This window comes from Ischnura elegans, chromosome 1 (genome assembly GCF_921293095.1).
Source record: "Ischnura elegans chromosome 1, ioIscEleg1.1, whole genome shotgun sequence".
Classification (NCBI taxonomy): Eukaryota; Metazoa; Arthropoda; class Insecta; order Odonata; family Coenagrionidae; genus Ischnura; species Ischnura elegans.
In genome coordinates this window covers 165068214-165091575 of record NC_060246.1, presented here as the reverse complement: position 1 = coordinate 165091575, position 23362 = coordinate 165068214, and the positions used below count along the sequence as shown (strand labels likewise).

The 23362-nt window shown below is 37.9% G+C and overlaps 2 protein-coding genes across 2 annotated transcripts in view; both read left to right on the top strand.

Moving 5' to 3' along the window:
* Positions 1–13744, top strand: part of LOC124173174 (DNA mismatch repair protein Msh6) — a 54646-nt gene extending 40902 nt beyond the window's left edge. The window contains exons 16-22 of the mRNA XM_046552685.1: positions 2920–3054; positions 3847–3938; positions 5719–5851; positions 7265–7465; positions 7988–8165; positions 11731–11882; positions 12960–13744. Of these exons, the coding sequence (XP_046408641.1) occupies positions 2920–3054; positions 3847–3938; positions 5719–5851; positions 7265–7465; positions 7988–8165; positions 11731–11882; positions 12960–13256 (1188 nt within the window). The 3' untranslated portion in view covers positions 13257–13744. The remainder of the gene's footprint in view (positions 1–2919; positions 3055–3846; positions 3939–5718; positions 5852–7264; positions 7466–7987; positions 8166–11730; positions 11883–12959) is intronic.
* Positions 13745–17201: 3457 nt separating this feature from the next.
* The window catches only part of LOC124173153 (protein Red), a 34695-nt gene continuing 28534 nt past the window's right edge, over positions 17202–23362 (top strand). The window contains exons 1-6 of the mRNA XM_046552668.1: positions 17202–17444; positions 17534–17579; positions 17666–17923; positions 18405–18572; positions 18942–19056; positions 23054–23190. Coding sequence (XP_046408624.1) covers positions 17435–17444; positions 17534–17579; positions 17666–17923; positions 18405–18572; positions 18942–19056; positions 23054–23190 — 734 coding nt within the window. The 5' untranslated portion in view covers positions 17202–17434. The remainder of the gene's footprint in view (positions 17445–17533; positions 17580–17665; positions 17924–18404; positions 18573–18941; positions 19057–23053; positions 23191–23362) is intronic.

Here is a 23362-nt window from a genome sequence, read left to right as displayed (position 1 = left end):
GTGGTGTAGATCTAAAGCTTTTTATTCCCATATCGGATTTACTTTTCCATTGAACAATTTGTTGGCGATTTGACAGATATGGCATTAGCCAAGAATGAGCTATACCAGAGATACCCATTCCAAGTAATTTGTGAGATAGTATAGAATGGTCAATGTTGTCAAATGCTTTACTTAAATCATAAAAGGTACCGATAACCTGATGGTGGTTGTTTATCGATTGGCAAATGCTTTGAATTAGTTGGAAAGCAGCTGAAGTTGTCGATCGGCCTTCACGGAAACCATGTTGATTTGGATGCAGGAGGTTATAATGTTGCAAGTAATTTACAATACGGTTAAACATCAATTTCTCAAATATTTTAGAGAAGGCTGAAAGAATGGAAATCGGTCTATAGTTTTCCGAGTCGTGCTTTGGACCTCTTTTATGTATGGGAGAAACAATTGCTGTTTTCAGACAGGATGGAAAATGATCATGAGAAATGGATAAGTTAAAGATATCAGAAAATGGTTCAGAAATCCATTTGGCTGAATATTTAACAACGGGGATTGGGATTTCATCATATCCCACACACCACTTGTGTGCGAAGGAGTTGATCACTTTAAAAATTTCAGCTGGAGATGAAGGGTTGAGAAAAATTGAATGTGTAGGATATTTCGCTTTAAGATGGGAAGGACTACATTTAGAGTTATTGAAACTGCTAAATTTTTCATTGAAGTAATTTGCTATTGTGACCGGATCAGAGATGGGTAAGTTATTGAAACTAATGTGCCACCATCGCTAGCCAGGATAAATGGGAGTGTACTGTACAGACATGATAATAATTATCACTATGTCATTACGTACCATTTGCAAATAACTTACAGTTGCTCAGTGGAATGTATGCCCTGCTGTGCAGCACCTTTTATGCATTCAGCAACACAGAGACTTGAGCATTGCCAGGTTAGAGGCTTTGTGGAATTTAGGTTATGCATTACAATTTTAAATTTTTTTAAGTCTATGGTAGTTTTAATGGCATTGATTCTTTGAGCAAGGCTCCATTGACATGTAATGCATTAGTGGGCATCCGTTTAGTACATGAGGTGATTTTTGGACCCCCCCCCCTATTGAGATTTGGCTTTCAAGTTTTGCAAGTAAAACAATACAAATAAAAATTACAAAATGAAAAAATTACCTGGAAATTCTCATTCAAAGAGAAATTCTGTAAGAGAAATTTTCAAACAAAGTTGTATTACAAAAAGATAAGAAAAAAAACATTTGTGTATATCGTTATGACTTCAACTCACTAATCATCAAAAGGTACAGTGAGTCCTCGTTTAACGTCACTTACCGTTCCTGAAAAATGTGACGATAAACGAAATGACGTTAATCGAAGCACAATATCCCATAAGAAATAATGTAAAAAGTGAATATCGGCTCCTAGACCTCACAATTCCTACGCGAAAAAATTTTAGCGTATCATATTTGGGCCATTTCTTACGATGGGAATGCCAAACTATGGCATAAACACGAGTCCCTGACTTCATTGACGGCAATACCAGCAGCGACGTACATCCTTCTCCATTTTTGTATCTTCCCGCATTTGTTTTTTCGGCTTCGCTATGGTGGTCACCTGGGCATCATCATCGCTGAAACATCGTCGCAGTTACAGGAACCAAGATTATTGAGAACACGGCGAAAAAGTGACGACAAATACTCCGGAAAAATACTCCGGTTCTACCCGGAAAAATTCCTAGAAATCACTTTTCAGGTTCCAGAAAACCGTTATGTCAAGTAAAATTTGCTAAAACTTTACTTGACATTTACGCACTTAACATTTGCGCACCTACCTAAGAATTCATTTTGCAGAAAATTTGCTATAAACGTAATCGAAATTGACAATAAACACACCATTTTACACTTCGTTTAGACTGACTGTATTACCGCCTACAAAACGAACAACCTGCAACGCCCGCCGATTCGCATTTTTTCTCGCGCAAAATTTAAAAGACCTGACCAGACCTGACGTTATCGTGAAGCAAAGGTGCGATAAACGAATGACGGTCTCAAAATTTTCGTGACGTTATCGCGAAATGACGTTAAACGGGGTGACGTAGAACGAGGACTCACTGTATTACATTTGTGGACGATGAAGAAAATCGTTTAAGCTGCCGAGCCAATACTCCAGTGCAATCCATATGTGCATGTACCATTGTTTTTTTTGTGTTGCAACCTAATTCAGTGCAATGTTGATGCTTGGATTTGCCATTTGTAATACCATAGGTCAAGATATCTTTGGCAACTGAATAAGTGGATTACTTTCTCTATGGCACCATCCATCATTGCCTTTTTGTGTGCTGTACGCATCCTTGTAACTCTGATGCCTCAGATGGCCCTGCAAGCATGCAAATATTCTTGTGAATCACCTTGTTGGTACATAATATTGTTTCTCATGCTTTGTGGTGCTTTTTATGTAATGGCATTGAAATTTTGAAAAATGACCAGACTGTCGTCATCAGGACGTATTCTCTCCCTTCTCTGTCACGATTCACACATTTTCAAAGTATGTATGTATGTATTTGTTTCTTCTTTTTCTTAACAATGGTGGGTCAGGATCCCATTCGATAGGCTGGTGTGTCCCTCTGCCATATGGTATATCCTCCAGTCCTCTCTGTTACGCCTATTGCATTTTACTGCCAGCCTTCAGGTGTTGCTTGGCTGAAATCCCATTTCCTTGTTGATATGATCGGGATGCAACCGTGTGGCCTCTTTGACTGAGCGGTCTCAATGGTTTTGTGAGCAGTGGGGAATTTTGGCATCAGCCCATTTAATGAACCTTTTTCATTGCTGCCGAAATCATTCATCATTTCTCTCCATCACCCCAGGCACTAGTTGAATTATTCATGTACATACCAAACATCAAGGTTGTTTTTTCTGTCCACTAGGTGACTTACTTTGGGACAGAGCGAAAGCGATATCAAATTGAAGTGCCTGACAGTGCATGCAAGTACGCCACAGATGATCATTGTCTCCAGTCCCAACGGAAGGGTTTCAAGCGGTACTACACCTCAGAGGGAAAGGTAAGTTGTTCATAATTATAATATTTGAGGTATTTAATAAATATAATTTGCAATAGTCATCAAGAGAAAGTCATAGGACACCATGAAAATGAAGGTTACAGGGTATTTACCTCAAAATGACCGTAAAATGGAGTTTAATATGACAATTGATGTTCTCAAGAACCTCAGTGCAAGAATAAAAGGCTTTTGGAGGGAGCCAGGCTTGGATGAGAATTTTGAATTTAGACATTGTCACCTGCTTACCCTCTTATTGTTTGCAGTTAGTTGAAGGCATGTATTTAAATTTTGCTTTGAATCTCAAAGATATTTTAATGTAATTTTGTAATAATGATGATTTTTGTTAAAGGAGTAATATTTGCATCATTGAATTGATCAAACCACACACTTTATTATTGATATAATACCCCTTTTGTTGGTTTTCTACATGTGGAATGAACTGTCATTTGACTTCTGCTATGAATGAAAAGACTAATCCCTGTTTAGGAATCATGGTCACTGTCTAAGAATTTCTGTGCAATTGTAGGTTACTCGTAAGTTTGTGTGTGTTTGTAAATGTTGGTAGTTTATTTTTTTCTAGTTCACAATCAAGTATTTTGTATCATGCACGTGCAGGATGCAATACATATACATTTGGTGCTGTCATGGCCTCGGTCATTTTCCTCTTTTCTTTTATTTCATCAGTCATATAGTTGTATTTTTTTATTTTTCTTTGTACAGCTTACTGTTCTCATTTTTAATTGATGGTGAACTCAGTATTAGGTAATCACACCCCCTTTTTATTCTGAACGGCAGGAGCTCCTTGAACAAATGATGTCTGCTGAGGATCGGAAAGCTGCTGCCCTCCGAGACCTTAGTCGTAGAATCTTTGCTCAGTTCAGCAAGCAGTGAGTAATCCCTCCATCTACTTTACTCACCAACTATTGTTTAATTTTATATTATTTATTATTATTTCATCTCAAATAAATGTGTGTATCATGAGTCCAAATGATACGATCTAACAAAGAGAAAATTTATTTCGAAAAAGTAGGTGTTTGTAGTGTACTTATGCCTCCTAAATTAGGATATGATGCTCAAAACATAATGTTGCATACTTATTATGCATTATAAAGGGGTCATAGTGGTCAGGTGAATGAAAAGAACAGGACAGGAAATCAGGAAAATGAGATTATATTGAGAGTTTTGGGAAAAATTCGAGAGGTTCTGGCAAAAAGACGAGAGTCATGACTTATTGCGTATTGGGGTGTTGTTGCGTTGGAGTGGTGTGGTAGGTATTATGAGCTTTCTTCACTGGACTGCAGATCTTTTAAGCAGTGATTGTGTTGTTTAAAAATCTCCATAATTTGAAAGGCAATCTAGTTATTGTTGGTGGCATTAAAATAAATATCCTTTTAACTTGTAATGATTTTGACCGTCACAACAATGTTATGAGTAATTATGGATTTCTGAATGTAATACATGAACCAACAAGAATATCTAAAAAGTCAGCTACTTGCATTCATCACATTTTGGTCAGAATTAATTATGTAAAATATAACGTAACTTCAGGCTTGACTTCGTGAAACCTCTCCATATTGGAAATAAAAGAGTAAAACTTTGTCAGGTTGACCATTATATTAATATGGGCACGACCCGTTTCGTAATGTAGTTACATCTTAACATAGTTACATCAGGAAGATATAACTATGTATGTTACGAAACCCAGGCCGTGCCCATATTAATATAATAGTCAACCTGACAAAGTTTTACTCTTTTATTTCCTAATTATGTAAATGCTGGTGTAACTCGAAAGTGATCGATAGCAGAAAATTGTGTGACTAGAGAAACTCGTGTCAACTTAGGGCTTGTTCATGGAGAAAATTAGCGAAAAATTATATGTATGTATGTACTCAATGAAAAAATAGCAAAATTATTGGGATAGTGCAAAAAAATATTTAGAAGGAAATGAAGAGAAAGTGAGGAACTGCATAATAAAACGATGTGTCAAGACATCTATCTCGGGATATCTGGACAAAGCAGATTGGCAAGGTGAACAGAATTAGTGCTCTCTGACGAATCTATTTTAATTAATCTTAACATAACAAACGCAGCTCATGATGATTCTTTTACAGAATATCCATTACGAAACTCTTGATAGCTCTTGATGAAACTTTCACTGTGAGACAAATCTGATGTATATTGACTGGCAATTATTAATTTTATAACACGAAATGCACACCACATTTTTCGCTTTTGATATCTGAAATATTCCTCTAAAACTTATTTTACTTTCTCATCAGTCATATTTGAAATTTTGTAATAATTTAAGGGGCCATAGGCAGTTATTTTCTTCTTTTTAACAAAACGTGGTTTTTATAAAAATGTTATTTTTGCACTTTCATATTATTTCATTTCAATCACTCATGGTCTAAATTTATTAGACAAAGATAAAAAGCAAATGAAAAAAAAATACTATGGCATCGTGTGCTTGAATTTTCACCGTAATTCAATATCAACTACAAACCCCATGTTTATTTGACCAGGTTCGTAGCTATTTTTTTAATGAGCCCAAGGGCTCTGCAATCTCATGTTAAGTGCTTCCTACGGTTGATTCATTGCCATTTTTCTATAACCTGAGCATTTTTTGGGTAATGTGACCACTCTCAATATTCTCCTGTTGTCTTGTAGTAACATCAAATGGGCTGCAGCTGTTGAGTGCATTGCAACATTGGATGTGTTGATGTCGTTGGCTGAGCACACGAGGAGCCAGGAGGGGGAGACTTGTCTGCCTGAGTTCTTCCAACCATCCAGCAAGAGGAAGGTGAGATCAAAGACTGAACTGTCTTTGCATCAAGGACGTTTTTTGACAAAAAAACAAGGGAAAAATCGTTTTCATGAAATGTTCAAAATTATTCATATATGCTATTCTAACTTGCATTGACTGTCGATAAAATTCATTAGACTTTCATCGCTGTGTGGTTTGGAAATTGCATTTCAAAATCAGAAATTTTCACCTAGTTTCATGCATCGATGCAGGTCTAACCTTAGAAAAAGTGTTGATTAAAACAAGAATATAAATGTTATTGAAACAAAAATCTTATGTAAAGGTTATTATTCTCTAAGAAGCATGATATAAATAAAAATTATGCCTATGACCAGCATGTAGAAACATTAATTGTAGCATTTGAAATTCCAACTGTCTGCATTTTTGACTTAGATTAGGCGTGCATTGTGAGCAATGTAGTACAGTAAGGGGGCCTTCACAGTTCAGCGTTTCATTGACACTGCGGCTCACATGCCAATCAGAGCCCGCCTTGAAAATTGGTGACGTCATGTCGTCCGCTCGCTGCATCGTGACAGAAAAATCTAATCGTGTTTGATTATCCGTGTGTGGAGACAGCAGTACGCCCGCGATTTTGAATTGGTGTTTGCTTAAGGGAAGCTTAGGTCTGCAAATATTCAGTAGTGGCTCAAATGAGAGTACGAATGCTATCAATTTCATGATTCACTATTATTTTTAAATTTTAAACTCAGATATTTGTTATTTTTCGTACATTCTGAGTTAGGAAATAAAACTTAAGGGTCGTAATAATGCACTGGGAAGTGCCATATTAACTTTCGATGCAATTAACAGTTAAGAAGAATATTTTTAAGAATGAAAGGGCATAGCCGGGTAAAGAGGGTGAAAAGTCCCCCCTCCAGGATTTTTCCCGTAATTGGGGTATGCAATTTGGGATCAAATAGGACAAACCTCCCCACATTTCCAGCCCACTAGAGGCCCACCAGGGCCGGCTAGACCAAAAAATCGATTTTTGCTCTTTTTTTAATATCTCGGTCAAGAAGGCATATTTTTAAATGTGGTTTACGGCATTTGAAACCTTATTTAATGGAGCAGATTTCCAATTGTTTTCAAGAACTTTGAGCGGGACAAGAAGATATGGCGTTGATTTGAAAATTTCTAACGCATGTTTTTATAAAATATGTTTGAGAGGGCCAAAAAGAAAAAACGTTTTCTGGAGGTGTTTTTTAATATCTTTTGGCTGGCGTATTGAAAAAATAATTTTTAGGTGGTGAAACATCACGAACAAGTGCGATTAAAAATATGCGATTTTGGCCATTTGGCTCTGGCCCTCCATAACACCCCTTTTTTTATTATAGTATTCTACCGATTAAGGCGCCCACATTTCCAATGATGGATTCTCCTGTTGGCTCATCTCTTGAATTTCCTTTTCAGCCATTCATCAGCATTCAGGACGGTAGGCATCCTTGCATATTACTCCAAGGTGGGTTCATCCCCAATGATATCCACATTGGACCACCAAGCGACGGGGATGCAGCTGAAGACAAGACCCTAATCCTTGTGACGGGCCCAAACATGGGAGGAAAGTCAACGTTAATGCGTCTTGCTGGGCTGATCACCATCATGGCTCAAATGGTTTGCATTCATTCATGTCTGCAAAGCAGTGTATTCAGTGTATTTTCTTTGATTTCATAGCTTTTTTCCTCATTCGATTGTCCTTCAGCGTGCCTCATCACATGGCCAGTTAATTTTTTCCATATTCTTCTTAGGGTTTTTAGGAAGCTTCTCTTTTTTCCTTCACATCTGAGGACTCCCTTATTGCCATCTCAATGTATTTAATCTTCTTCATTCTTCCTTTATACCACATTTGGACTGCTGTTGACTTATCTGCTGCTGTCGACGTCCTAACCTCTCTCCCATAAAGAAACGTACTCCATACGTAGCATTTGATGAATTTTTTCCTTAATTCTATGCTTGTATTCTTGGCTGTAAGTAGATTCTTCTTAATTTAGAATGTCAACTTTGCATAGATTATTCTACTGGCATTCAATTCCTACCTTGTTACCATCTTTGACTTATCCAATTGCACTTGTCTATTTTTAAAATAAGCTTAGTCATTAGTTTCACTCCACCCAATTATTTTCTGCTGCTACTCAGGGATGCCACGTGCCAGCCACCTCTTGTCAACTGACTCCAGCCGACCGGATATTCACGCGATTGGGAGCAAACGACCGCATTGGGGAAGGCGAGTCGACCTTCTGTGTGGAGATGAGTGAGACTGCATCCATACTTCGCCACGCCACGCCCCACTCCCTCGTTCTTGTGGATGAGTTAGGTAATGCTTATGAACCACAGACGCATCAAAAACCTTTTCTTTTATAAATTTTATTATTGGTCTCGAATACAACATTTTACTGCCAATGTTACAATCTAATAACAATTAATTTAGTGTCGTATAACACGGCAAATGCTTGGTAGAAATATTTATATCAATTATTTTACGTTGTATATCCATCTATGTAGAGATATGGGAGTAGATGGAGCATAACAACTCGTATTGCAGCTGAAATGAACTGAAGCAATTAACGTCGGTGTGTCAGGTTATTTTTGGTGGTCTTGCTTGTAGTGATGAGTTTGAATAATTCAAATGTGTTGAATCATTTGCAGAAATTTTAGTGATAATGTATAAAATATTATTGATAATGGAGTATATATTAAGCAAATCAAGAGATGCCATTTACTGCCAAAATTTCAAAGCCATATATTTGGGGCAACTTGTTAATTTCTTCCTCAATCATTGAATATCATGAATAATCCACTTTGTATTTGAAACCCCCATTCCTAATATAAACATGTTCGACTGGTGTGAATGTATAACATCTTGGAATGGATATGATTCAGAAGGGGTCATAGAAATCATCTGTGGAAAGTCGCAGAGTGCTGTTTTCCTGATGTTTAGTTACTAATTTTTTCCAAGTCAACGTTGATCTCGCTGGAATATTCTGTCTTATTATTAAATTTGGCTTTTTCTTTATGTCACCACTTTGAGAAAGCTGTAACTCGCTCAGTGTTTCAACCCCGAGGTTGATCAGGATAGCTAAGGAGAGGCTTAGCCGCAGAGGTCTCTCGTTTAGGAGGTTCCATTCCTTTCCTTGGGTCAGCACGATGATTTAAGTCTGTGGGTGTCCAAAGGCTCCTCCTGGGATTTGATCCTGAGACCCTTTGATCAGCGCTCTACATACTAGGCAACCACTCTATCAACAAATTTCGTAGTATGATGAATCTCCTATTTGGCTGAAAATTATATCTTATACAACCTTAGAGTAATAAAAATATTATTTCCATCTATGCCATGTATGCATTCATCACAAGAAAATGTAAGCCTGATTAGACCGTACCAAATTTTATGTCAGCATTAGTGAATTAGGTACATGTTGAACTTACGAGTGAATGGCAATATTTGATGGAATTGTGGGAGAGGAAACATAATCACAGGTACACTACTATTGTATTTATGTTCCTCAAATTCTTTTATGTTCTGATGCAGGTTTTGACACTATTCACTATGTGCATCATTCTCAAAGAAGGAGATTGACATAGTGACATGTGAAAATGACATTAATATATTGTTTTGAAACCTAGGTCAGACCATTAAACAAATTGTGGAATATATATATTAGGGATGGGTCGAATAGTAGATTTCTCGAATTCGAATATCGAATTCGAATATTAAATCATTGCTCGAATATTCGAATACCTCGAATTTCGAATACCTCGAATACTAAACGATGAATGTGAAAATGTTTGACTAGGTCGCCTATGCAGCAGGAAACCCAAGATTTTGGCGAGTAATTGTGATTGCCTTTAAAGGATTCAAACAGGAATTTAGCTGATTAATGGAATATTTTAATTTTATGTAAACAATAGGGTAGTTTCCTTCATTAAAGAAAACGAAAGGTATTGATTGTGATTCGTTACCCACCATTAGTGTATTCATAATATACAAATTATTTCGTTCTAGAAATACCGGTTTAGACTAATGGCAATGTTCAATTTTACCTCATTTGAAAAAGGCCAGATTGGCGCCTATGCGATGCCACTCCACGTGACATCACAGGGACCTAGTTTCTACACGAGAGGATCGGAGTTTTACATCGTCTGAGGTTACCAATGCATGCATGAGGCACAGAGCTCAGGGAAACATGTCTTAATAATCACACAGTCTGTTTGATAAGGTATTAATAATCCTTATTTAAGCCAAGCGCTACCAGCTAGCATGGTACTCGGCTACCTGCTAGCATCCTGCGTCGTAATAGCGCTCAGAGCCTCGCCCCAAGGTCACCTCACTTGCGGCAGCGGGAACCAGAACGACGTCACGCGGAGTTTTTCCCGGCATTCATACTTACCCCTCGCGTATTCGCGCGCTTGAAAATTTTCACTTTTAATTTAATCGCGAAAAATAGATATCGTCTTATAAAACTCTAAAAGCGTTAAATAGGTACTTCAGGAGTATTTATATTTCGATTTAGGCAATAAAAAATAATAGGAAACCACCCTATTTGAGCATTACGCCTCCGTCGTATTTCTTCTTCTTCCCGGTATTTATTTTCTTGCGTAAAATGCTTAAATAAAGTCAGAAATATGTCGTGTTTGGTCTTATTCTTTTTTAAATTACGCGCACATTACTAATATTTCAATCCAATAAAGGTGTAATAACAATTGCCGAAAGTCATTGTTAGACACCTTTCGGGCTAGTAGATGACTCATGCAGCAGTTGACCTCGAGAAAGGGGGAAATTCGAAGCAGGTAGGTAGAAAAAGGTCAGTGGGTGAGAAAAGGGGGTGGGTGCGAGACACGTTTCTATTTTTCTCGCGTAACTTGATATTTTTTGAAGCTAAGGTTTTTGTAATACAATCCCTGCGCGAGCTGGGATCTTTTGTTTGATTTCGGAGAAGAGGAAATCGTCAAGAGTGGGTGAGGCGAATGCTGAATGGAGGGGGATAGCAGATCGTGGGAAATGCGCCAATGTCACTATCCTACGGCACTGAGTTCCTCCCTATGGTAGTTTCATCTCCTGGGGAAGATTCAAAATAAGTGCTTGTCATTATTAGCCACAAAGGACACACGGCAAACACCTCCTCTCATTTTATCATAAGATGGATGCGGGAAAATGGTCAGTGGGGAGAAAGAGGGAAGGGTGAAACACTATTCTATTATTTTCCGGTAACTTGATATTTTTTTCAAAGCTGAGGTCTTCGTAATATGATCCCTGCACGAGCCGGGACCTTTTTTTTGTTTTCGGGGAAGAGGAAATCGTCTGAGAGGGGGGGGGGGCGAACGCTGAATGGATGGGGATAGCGGATCGTGGGAAATGCGCCAATGTCGCTATCCCACGGAACTGAGGTTCTCCTGATAGGGGACACCTGGGATTTTCGGATTTTTTTCATCCGATCAATTTCGGTTACCCACGTCGAACTCTTTTCACCGCTCAAACCCGTGAATTTGATGTATTTCGTCAGCTTGCCTAAAACGGCGCTGCATGCACTAGACGAGTTCTCATTTTTCCGAGTCAACTACCAACGACGTGCGAGCGACAGTGTATGACGCAAAATTCAAAGTATTCGAGGTATTCGAGACGGTACCTTTGGCATAACTATTCGAGATCTCGAATATCGAATACTTTCTATTATTCGAGGTATTCGAGTATTCGCGGATACTATTCACACATCTCTAATATATATACAATATTAGTGTATCTGTCATTGTATTTCCTTAAGTACATATATTTTTATGCAACTTTGAGGGGTGAGTTTGAGCAATATTGTATTTGATAATATATCTAGAATAGAAAATTTATTTTCTCTTACGTATTTGACATAGCTTATACATTGTCTTTACAGGTCGAGGAACGGCTACATACGATGGAACTGCAATTGCTGCAGCTGTGGTGAGGGAGCTTGCATCAATGGGATGCCGTACCTTGTTCTCAACGCATTACCACAGCCTTGTCACCGAGTTTGGGAAATCAGCTGGTGTTGCTTTGGGACACATGGTATATAATTAATTGTCTCTTTTAAGTATTACGCAATGATTGATTTTTTGGGCCTGGTATTTAGTGAGCATGGGCAGTTTTCTTAATTATTAGGCACTTCTTCTTTCATCATCTTTAGTCAGCAATCCAAAGATTGATTTGATGCAGCTCTCCACTCCACTCTCAGCTAACCTTTTCGTATTCACGTACTTCTTTTCTTTGAAACCTGAATGACTTGCCCTATATAACTCATTCTGGGAGGTCCTTTGCTTACCATCCGCTTGTAAGAGACAAACTGTCTTTTAAACCGGCTGTTTTTTTTATTATCAGAATTTTAAAATTGAGTCATATTAGTATCTTTTTCTGTTAAGTAAAAGCATACCCTCCCCATGGGTTTACATCGTACTAAATTAATTGAGCCGAGATAATTCCATTCAAAGAAGTTATATGACTGTGTTGATTTGTTATCTGTAATTTTTTAAACCGCGGGATTATTTTTTAAGTGCAGACATACTTTTCACCTTTAGTGTAATCAATGTGAATCACACTGCTATTCACATGGCAGAGTCAAAATATTCAACAGTTACCAAAGGCATGGCCTTAGGGTAAGTACGGGGTTCACCTTAGAATAGTGACTTCTTGGAAGCCCCTATCCCAAGGTGGAGCAGTACTTTTATCTCATGTGAATCTTGAAAAATGGAGACTCGCTCAGCCCCACTGGATTGCGTAGTGGCCTAGAAAGCCAGAAGTCTGGTTTGGTATCCTTTTGAGGGGAAATTTTTCCCATGTGATAATTAATCTGAATTTCATCACCATTCATGCGTCAGAGCATCATTATATTTTTGACTCTTTATGTAAGTAGGTACAGTAAAACTCTGCTTTTACAAAATTCATGCGACCAATATTTTGCTAATTAATTGATCAGGAGTTCATTATCTGAAGGTGTTTTATGCTTTGCATCACATCAAGGTCACCTTTAATTAATCACGATATCGTCATGAATTTCAGGGATTGGCTTGCAGATGACAGGAGTTTGTAATTTAAGTAGTATGGTCAAGCTTCTTGGGGTAGATGATGAATTGTGAAATTGTTTTTCAGGCTTGCATGGTGGAAACGGATGATATTGACGAGGACAATGAGGAGGGAGGTGATGAGGGGCAGGAGCGCGTGACATTCCTCTACAAGTTCACGCCAGGCGCTTGCCCCAAATCTTACGGATTCCATGTGGCCCGCCTGGCTGGAATCCCCAAGTCTGTCATCTCGTCGGCTCTGAAGGCAGCCAGGGAGATGGAAACAAAGGCAAACGCCAAGAAATTGATCCGTGCACTCTGCTCCCTGTCAGTCAGTGACTCCCACTTCAAAGACAATTTGAGCCAAGCACTAGAGTGTTCCTGAACGTTTTGATCTTCATTTCGGAATGGCATTTTAAAAGTTGAACTTTGGAACGAATCCATCATTTGTAAATATCACCATTGGCATGATTGCTTGTTTCGAATGATTGAGTTGTTACTCTTTCGTTTCAGTTTTCATTTCTTTTTGCTCAATGTTTATCTTATGACCATTTATTTCATATTGCAGAAATGAGAATAATTATTCTCCGTTATAGTCTTTGTATATATTACGAATAAAACAACTCGTGGCTCACTAGGCAAACAGACCGCTATAATGTTGCGGAGTTTTTATTTTTTGCCATCTTACCAGAAATAGTTGAAAGAATTTTTTTTGTATACCACTCAGTATTAATGCTACCTCCATCATCACTGATCTGATTAAAATGTTCCTTCATTGAGATCTGACACATTATCATATAAACTATAACATTTGTCCTCTATGCAGTTTTGTGTATAAAATTATCGAAATAAAACTTTTTTTATCATCATGCATTATTTGATCACAGCATCATTTCTGTCAAAAGCAGTCTCCTTAGCAATGGCATTCATGGAAAAAAAGCAAAACACTGAAGTTACCGTAACTTATAGGGACCCAGTGGAACTCCTTTCCAGCCCTCAGAGGGAACATGGTGATTTTGTCACTGTGGTGGGCTGTCTTAAAAACCACCCTTGGTGCAAGCCATAATCAACTTTGAATTTACCCATAAGGTTTCAAATCCCCCTACACACAACATATAAAGGTTACATCGAACACAATTTGGCTGCCTCACCAAGTTAGAGTTTAGTTTGTGTAAATGTCAATTTACTTTCATTTAGGATCACTTGTGTCCAGTCTTGTTTGAAGGGAAAAATCTCCAGCTGGAGGCACCATTAGCATATGTAGTGAATGCTAAGGAGTTTTGGTGCACTCAAAGCCCATTAATATAGGTAAGTGCCACTGGTAAAGGTCATGTAGTGGAGGCTGAGATCTCAGCGACCTAATCCATCTGAATTTGGGGTTGGAACCATAAGTGAACGCCATCCAAATAAACCTTTCCCATGGTTATCTCCCATCCTCAAGTATCACCCAAAAAATTTGACTTTAGTCTTGCCTCCAATCGTTTGTCCTAGAGCCGGAGGCAGCTCTCAATGGTCATGTGACTTCCATCCATGAGCCTAAACGCTACAAGCTTTAAGGCTTCTTGGGTCTATTATAGATTGTGTACACAAATGCAGGACATAAGAGGGACTTGCACCCCTTTTGAGAATCCATAAGTGTTACACAGAAAGTGCAATACAAGTACGAATTACTTCGTCGTTGGAAAACTAAATGATGGCCAGATTATAATTATTGAGATGTTGGACTTAAAAAGAGCATTTGAAAATGAAAATTATAGATAAAACTGTAGTACTTAAGGAGGAATAAAAGTTGAAGGAATTACAATTGAACAGTGTAGAGATAGATATGTAGCAAGTTTCTACTGTACATAAAATTAAATTCAAAGAACTAAAAAGTGCCTAATATGGGTGTTCCTTAAGGAAGGGCTATCATTTATTCATATGTTTGAGTGACATTAGCATATGCTGAACTAACACCTTCATGGCTGTGTATGGATATGATGCTGTCGTATATGCAGCTGGAAAAGAGTCTTCAAAATATGTAACTGAATAAATTATTTGATCAAGACTCCGAGTGGTTCTCAAAAACTGAAGGTTTAACTATCTGCAGCAATTCTATTAAAGTCACAAAATTAAATAGGAAACATAAAGATGTCTTAGAATACAAGCAGAAAGAATTATAATAAGAGGTGAAATGATAGACTTCCAAGCGAAGTTCCTTAACCCTTATCTCTATTTAAGGAAGGAGTTACCGGGGTATTCTCGTCCCTCCGATTTGAGACTCAACTCAATGGAGTGAATGGCCACTGGATTTGACCCTCTATCTCTGTCTTAGCATGAGTCCACGGTCAACTTATTGCGTTGCCAGTGTCTAAATATTGCTTTTGATTTTCAATAATTTACTCATCTATAAGAATTAATAAAATATTTGTTTGCAAAAACCATTTCGAGACAAATTCTTGCAGGGAGGAGGATCATAAATGAGTGAGAGGGTTTGGCTTAATTGCCAAGGAGTGGCCCCAAGGTTTTGCTGCACTGGGTGTCAGGCAGGGCTTAGGGGTCAGATTGCTCTAATAAAAATTTTTTAACACCCAAAAAATTAGATAGCAAAGCCGGGGGAATATGGGGATTCTAAGAGAGAGTCCCCTTAGCGAGTGCCACGAATTAATTAGATGCATATGGAAAAAAAATTTCATGGAATCAGTGAATTTCTATCCATGTAGGCAAGACTATTGGTTCATAAAACAATCATTGTGAAATTCTATTGTATTTAAGTCACAAATTTTTTCTTGTAATTTGTAATTTTCACGGAAGGCTGTCCTTTATGAAACAAGCCAAAGAAAACATACAAAATTACAGAAGTGGCAATCAAGAGGTATGACGATTGTTCTGGGATGCAAAAAAAATACCTATGGAAATGATATATGTACATATGTTGCGTATATAAATATGTTTGCTCTATGTATCCAATCCATAGAGCAAATAGTAGTCTATAGGAGCCTACTTTTCATAAATTATCATCTTTCAAATCAAGACTGCAAAGGAAATAAATACTTTAACACATTCAATGCGGGCCTGATTTTCATGGAAGTCGTCAGAATCGGCCGATAAAATAAGAAAGAAAAATAGAGGGAGGTTTTCGTGCCATAACTTCCGTTCAAATACTGCTATGAACAAACTGTGCACACGGGTCGAAAGAGGGAAGCTTGCTGAAGGCCATGCACACGATCGGAAGACTCGGGAGTGGATATATTAGTCACGTACAGAGGCGGAGAAAGGCCCCCCATCCGACCAGCAGAGCATGTCAATTGACGTGCTCCTTATCTCGGCTTGGACGGCACCACGTCAATTGACATATGCTGCACTGAATGTATTAAGGACTAGCTGGAATGAAGAAATGAAAATCACAATAACAAAACAAGGAAATATGGTAAATTTTATCTTTATGGGCAATGCACATTGGCCTAATAAAATTTAATTTTCGTAAATGGATTAAAAACATATAACAAAATCGTCAAATAAATAAATAGTGTGAATAATAGCGGCTATTGAAAAAAGATAATGAGCATGAATTTCTAGGAAAAATATTCCTTTAGTACAAACAGAAAATAATTATGATGCATACAAAGTCCAAGTATATTTCTCGCTGTTGTTTTCCGCAGTTCCCAGCTTTGCAGCTGTCTCCTGGGGATGCATACAAAAATAAAGTAAGTTTTAGATCTGAAAGCAAATTTTTCTTGTGAGGTCCATACATATTATGAGATTTACAACATGAGTCTATTTTTTGAACCTTTGCATCAATTTTTGGATACTAAATATTTGTTCCAAAGGACTGTAAAATAATTAATACTAGTGATAAAAAAATTAAGGTTGGGCAGAGAGCAAAATTTATTACTCATTTGTATTTTGTAATCACGAGAAATACCGAGACACAAACAGTTTTAAAAATGACGGCAATGATAACAATTAAAAACTGTACCAAACCAAATATATTAAATATAAAATTTTGTATATCAACTCTTCATTCATTAAAATTTATTATAAGGAGCACTTGTATTTTGTAATCACGAGAAATACCGGAAGTAAATTTTGCGAGATGCAAACTAATACAGTTTTAAATATGGCGCCAATGGTAAAAATTTACAACTGCACCAAAATCTATTAAATATACATTGTATAACAACTCTTCACTCGTCATAATTAAGAAAATGGGGCATTTTCAAACAATTTCTTAGAATAATAATGATATACAGGGGTATATAGCAGGAAAAATGTTATATTTGAGATCAGTCGCATTAGGTTGCAAAGGCACAAAAATTTTATGGTTGGCAGTAATGGTTAAGTTCGGGTGTTGGGCTGGAATATCTTTGTCTCTTTGTTTTTAGTTCACGAAAGTTGTTTTGGGGTGGCGTGTCTGTAAATAGAGCGTTGGAGGAGTTGCTGCGAATTGACATTCCAATAATATTGGAAAAAGCAGTACTTTGATTGCTTCAAGAAGCGAAATTATTGTTATTCGTGAGAAAGAAATGTAAAAAATATCTACTATCATCGGTCCTGAACGTCCGGAATAGAGAATTACTCATCATGCCTGAAAGTAAGTATATATTTTTAGTAGTTGTTGTTTAATCTTCATATCAAAGGTTATCAGACATTTAATCGAATGGACCCCTTTTATTTTTAAAGACGAATACTCTGCGTCTGGGGATGGGAGAGAGGATGCTGGTGATAGGTATGCTTTTGTCGAGGTTCCTAAATTATGTATAGTCAATATAGCTTGATTGCGATTTAATTAACGATAAATTTCTAAAATTTTAGGTCACAACGGTTGACTAATGAAGATTTTCGTCGTCTGCTGATGACACCCCGTGCGTCAGTTCATTCGTCTTCTTCAGCTCCTCACTCAACTTCTGCCACATCAGGGTCATCACAGCATACTTCGTCCTCGGGTTCTATGCAGCCGCCCTTCTCGAAGACTCCAATAAGCCCTTCTGAGAGAACCAGCGTATTTGGAGATGTTGACGATGAAGGAGGTGATCCAGAGGATAGAGCGGAGAGAAGGCGGAAAAAGAAGAGGTGTCATAAATGCATTACATTCACTCATTTCCTAGCTATGAGACTCTGAAATGTTACTGACGTTTTTGGCAGAAAGTTGTTCATGTCTATCTCGATAAGATTATTTCGTAATGCAGTAATGGGCTTTGTTCTAGATTTTTTGTCGCCGAAAATTAAAGTCTTAAAAGAACGAGTTGCCAATCCATGTTTACCTCACTGCATTTTTACCTTACTGCATTTACTGGCTTTCACAATACAACTAATTAATTCTTGCTCCTAAAGTTACAAAATTGCATACAGGAGGTGTGTGTATGCAATTCATAGAGAAATTTCTCTTTCATTTAACAATTTTGCAAGTAATATTTAATGTTTCCTTGTTGCTTCATCAAAACGACAAATAAATAACTCCAAAAGTAATCCGTTGTTTATGACCTTTAAACATTGTGACCATTGGAAAATTGTGTGTGGAATTTTCTTAATTATTTTCCATTCATCTTCCCAGTTTTTATGCCAAACTCAAAAAGCAAGAGGAAGATAAAATGGCCGAGCTGGCCAAGAAATACCGCGACAGAGCCAGGGAGAGGAGAGAAGGAGCCAATCCAGACTATCAGAGTGAAGACCCGCTCTCGGCTGCTGGCGGCTATCGAGCTGTTGCCCCTGATGTCAAGTCGTGAGTACACTTCCGCTGTTGCTACTTTACCTCAAGGGTTATAGTACTAGGAAATTTTATTGCTGTTTGGGTAATAAGTAATTGTCAAATAAAAATACATTGATATACATGAGTGCATTTTACTGAAGTTACATCATATATCGCACATATCATTTCATCTGCTTGCCAAAAATTCAGTAGTTTAATAAATAAAGCACAGTTTATGAAATCGGGTGAGGGGAGTGTGATTACGGCATGCGTTAGGAATAATGCTCTTCGAGGAGGGAAGGTGCAGCTCTGTGCCTGGGTTTGCCAATTTGGGTTCTGTGGCATGAGAATGTTTGAAGGCGTTTCCTTTGACGTGATAATGACGTGTGATTGACGTTGCAGGGGGATGGATGCTGCCGAGAGGAGGAGACAGATGATTCAGGAGTCCAAGTTCTTGGGAGGAGACATGGAGCACACTCACTTGGTCAAAGGTCTCGATTACGCTCTCCTGCAGAAGGCAAGTTTATACATATGGACATCTGCTGCTTCCTACCCTTGATTTCATTTGATTGTGACATTGAATTGACTGCGATATTTTACGTATACTTATTATACGTTTTGTGACGTAAGGGATCAGCAGAGCAAAATTGTAGTTCCCTAATTCATGAAGGTATGACTAACAATGGATTCAACATAAATTCTGAGCTGATTTCAAGCATGCTTCTTAAAATTCCCAATTTTGCTGATTTTGTTTACACTTGCACAATTTGTCATCATTTCTTTCAATTCTTTGCCTTATTTGTTTACTAAACAATTTTTTTAACGTAGCAATATTTGCACACCCATGCCTCGCTTAGCACAATTTTGATGTAGTGCAAATTCATTCCTTGAGGAAACTTCATAACGATGCTTTGCCTCCTAATCAAAGAACCTTAACACTCTTGATCAAACATGATCTTGTGCTAAGTATACACGAAATTTCTCTCATTTTATGCATATTGATAGTATTTCTTGTGTTGAATTTTATTCTTTGTTCATATGTATATGTTGAAATCCATTTATGCGCAACGGCCAAAAACATTGCTCGTCAATCGGTCTGAGTAGCCGACCTACTGAAGTAATTTATCTCATCTCCTTAACTGAATGGCATCAGTCAATTTTGATCATTAATTAAGTTTGGAGCCAGTGAAAATGAGTTTTTCTGAAAGCAACAAGGTTTGAGGTATAATTATTGCCATCATAGGTTATCAGGCAAATTGAGTTCCATGTAAAGCGTCCACCCTATAGCCTTCAATGCCATCGGTGATCACGGGGGAGAAATGGAGCGGTGGCAGAGTTGCCTATGAATAGCATCAACACGTGAAAGGGTGCGAGAGAGAGTCTCAACCGCATTGGCTTCATTCCTTCCCAGCAATCGTAGGCCCACTGTGTCTCAGGAAGGAAGCAGAGCAGCAGTTGTTCAGCTGCAGAAGGTGATTATTTAGATAGAGCCTTATGGATTAAAAACCAAGTGAGCAATGGCAAAAAATAGGAATGCGGATAGAAAAATAAAGAAATTATCAAGAAAAAGCATAAACCTAGAAGAGGAATTGAAAGTGATCAATAACTTGAAAATTTGTAGTGTCAAAGCGACATTGCGTGCAAGTTTAAGCTCACGATGTTGACAGTCCGCACTATTATTCTGAATAGAGACGAAGTTAAAAATGTCAGTGACTTCAGACAAACCAACTGCAGCCAAGCATTGGTCTCATAGAGACTAGTACTGCTTGACCAGCATTGTCTTGTTGAGAGCATAGGCTGCTGACTGCTGATTTTGGGATGGCTTCAAAAAGGAAAGCTCTAAGCTTCGAAGAGAAGAGAAAAATTATTGAGGAGGTGGATAAAAATCCTCACTTGAAGAGAGTTGACTTGGCGAAGAAGCTGCTTTTACCAGTAACAACTTTGAACAACATCATAATAAAAAGGGAAACTATTTTAAGAGAAGCCGGTGGGTGTTTTATCTAAGTGTCGCAAGCACTCAAAAAAGTCCCCTTGTTTGAGGAACTAGAGAGCCACCTACTCACCTGGTTTCAGCAAGCCAGAGCTAGCAATTTACCTATAAATGGCGTTATACTGAAGGAGAGAGCACATGAAATAGCTACGAGACTTGGTGTTGATGATTTTACTGGATCCAGCGGATGGCTCAATAGATTCATGCAATAGAGGCATGGACTGGTATTCAAAAGTGTGTGTGTGTGTGTGTGTGTGTGAAAGCAGCAGTGTAAATGAAGAAACTGTGGAATCCTGGAAAAGTGATCTAAGGAATTTAATTGAAGGCTATGAGCCCAGAAACATTTTCAATGCGGATGAAACTGGGCTTTTCTATTCCCTTCTACCTAACAAAACACTAGCATTTAAAGGGGTAAAGTGCCATGGTGGCAAACTTAGCAAAGAGAGGTTGACAGTTCTTTTTTGGTTGCAATAGTGATGGGAGTGAAAAGTTGCAACCAGTGGTGATTGGAAAATTTGCTAAGCCAAGATGCTTCAAGCACGTACGATCGTTACCATGCAGGTACTTAAATAGCAAAAAGGCTTGGATCACCATAGATTTATTTCAGGACTTTTTAAAATCCCTTGATGCCAAAATGGGATCGGCCAACCGAAAAATAATCCTTTTTATTGACCGTTGTGCTGCACATTCTCCTAATACACATTTCTTGAGAAATGTAAGGGTAGAATTCTTTCCAGCCAATTGCACGAGTGTTCTACAACCATTGGATTTGGGAGTTATAAAAGTTTTCAAACAACTTTACAGAAGTGCATTGGTAAGAAAGGCAATAGTCTCAATAAATTCTGGGCAACAACAAGCCAAAATTAATGTGTTGCAGGCCATCCATTTTATTGCGAGTGCATGGGAGAGTGTGAATGGTGCAACCATCACAAACTGTAATTCTTCGTTAAAACTTTCGCGGGTGCTCGTCATGTTGAATTAAAACTTTTGGGCTATGTCGTCGCGTCAGAATTTGGGTGGCCCCAACGTTTCCCGACCGATGCTGGTCGCTTTCCCTTGAGAAAGCGACCAGCATCGGTTGGGAAACGTTGGGGCCACCCAAAATCTGACGCGGCGACATAGCCCAAAAGTTTTAATTCAACATCACAAACTGTTTCACAAAAATGGGGTTCCTGAATAACACTGAAATAGATTGTGATTTACAAACTTTAGTGGATGATAATGAATGGCAAACTTTTAACTCTAATGTATCGTTCGATGATTTTGTTTAATGTGATAATGAAGTGCAGACCAGTGGGATTGTCCCAATAGGTGAAATTTGTGGTGAAATAAATGACACAGATTCTAACTGCAGTGAGGATGAGATTGAGGAAGTTCCGGCAGTGGCTACGTTTTCAGAGTCTGTGGTTGGATTAGATAAATTAAGATCCTACTTTTCATCTGTTGAGAACAATCAATCGATTTGTTGACAATATCAAAACTAGAAAATGAACTGCTTCTTAGTTATGGCAAAAAAAAACAAGCAAAGTAAAATCTCAGATTAAAAAATAACTCTTTAGCCACTCTTAAAAGTGTTTACATTAATATGTACTGAATTCGTGAAAAGGCATAAAGCTAATGCATTGTATTTTTTATTTGGGATTATTTTAATTTCTGGTATATATTTTTTTTGTTTTGTTACTGAATAAATGCCTGATGAAAATTGAAAAGATTGCCCATTAGATCACCAAATTCATCATATTCCTCATGTGCAATTCTTTTTTACATTTGCTATTGGTTGGCTCCTAGTACTGTAATGTTTTTAAGATAATTGTTATAATAAAACTTTTTCTTTATCCTTAAAATATCCACAAATCGCTCATCATATTTAATTTTACATCCCATTTTTTGCCGTTTTCTGAAGTTTCTTCCAACCTTCCTAAGCACATTGAATGGATGAAAAATGTTTATTGTTGCATAGACTCCTTTTAGTTACTTAAAATAATATTTTTTATTCATAAAAAGCCATTCCAATCATTACAGACCCTAAAACCTGAAAAAAATGGCAGGTCCTCATTTAGTGTTTTAAATTTTGTCCCCCCTGAAAAACCTTAAATCAGGATTCTACTGTATACACGAGAACGTAGTTTCACTATGAGACATCGGTGTATGTAATAATTAATTCACAGATGACCAGTACCTATGCCACCAGGAATGCATCCCTATCTTCCCCATGTTAATTAATGGTCTCGAATAGCACAAATTCGACTAGCACAAAGACCCCCATGGAACGCATCCCTTGCACTAAGCGAGACATCGGTGTATATAATAATTAATTCACAGATGACCAGTAGATGTCCCCTCTGTTGGAGGTAGTACGTGAATTGTCATATGAGAACAATGTCCTACATCATCGAGTGAACTTAGAACTAAGTTCACCTCATTATTGGCACATTTGAGAATGCCCTTAACAACTTGCCAACTGTTGGAATCTGCTGGCCCTAATGCCTCTCAATGCGTAACAAAGAGGACTCGTGTTTTGTAGGTCCGCAGTGAGATCCAGGTGAAGGAGCAGGAGGAGGAGGACGAGATGGAGAGCCTTATGCGCAACAAGCGCGAGAGACGCGACGTGGAAGAGGAGGAGATGCAGTTCAAGACGACCCTTGGGCGGAACATCTACAGGCATGTCACACTTTCTCTCTTATTTATATCCCTTTACTCTTCAAAGGACTTGCTGTGGACTTTTGCTAGCATTGCATTAAAAAGAGGATAAAAATGTTCCCTAAGCTAGCTTAATGTCTTTTCTAGAGCTTATTAATCTGAAACCCTTGTGGCATATTTGGATCCTGAAATT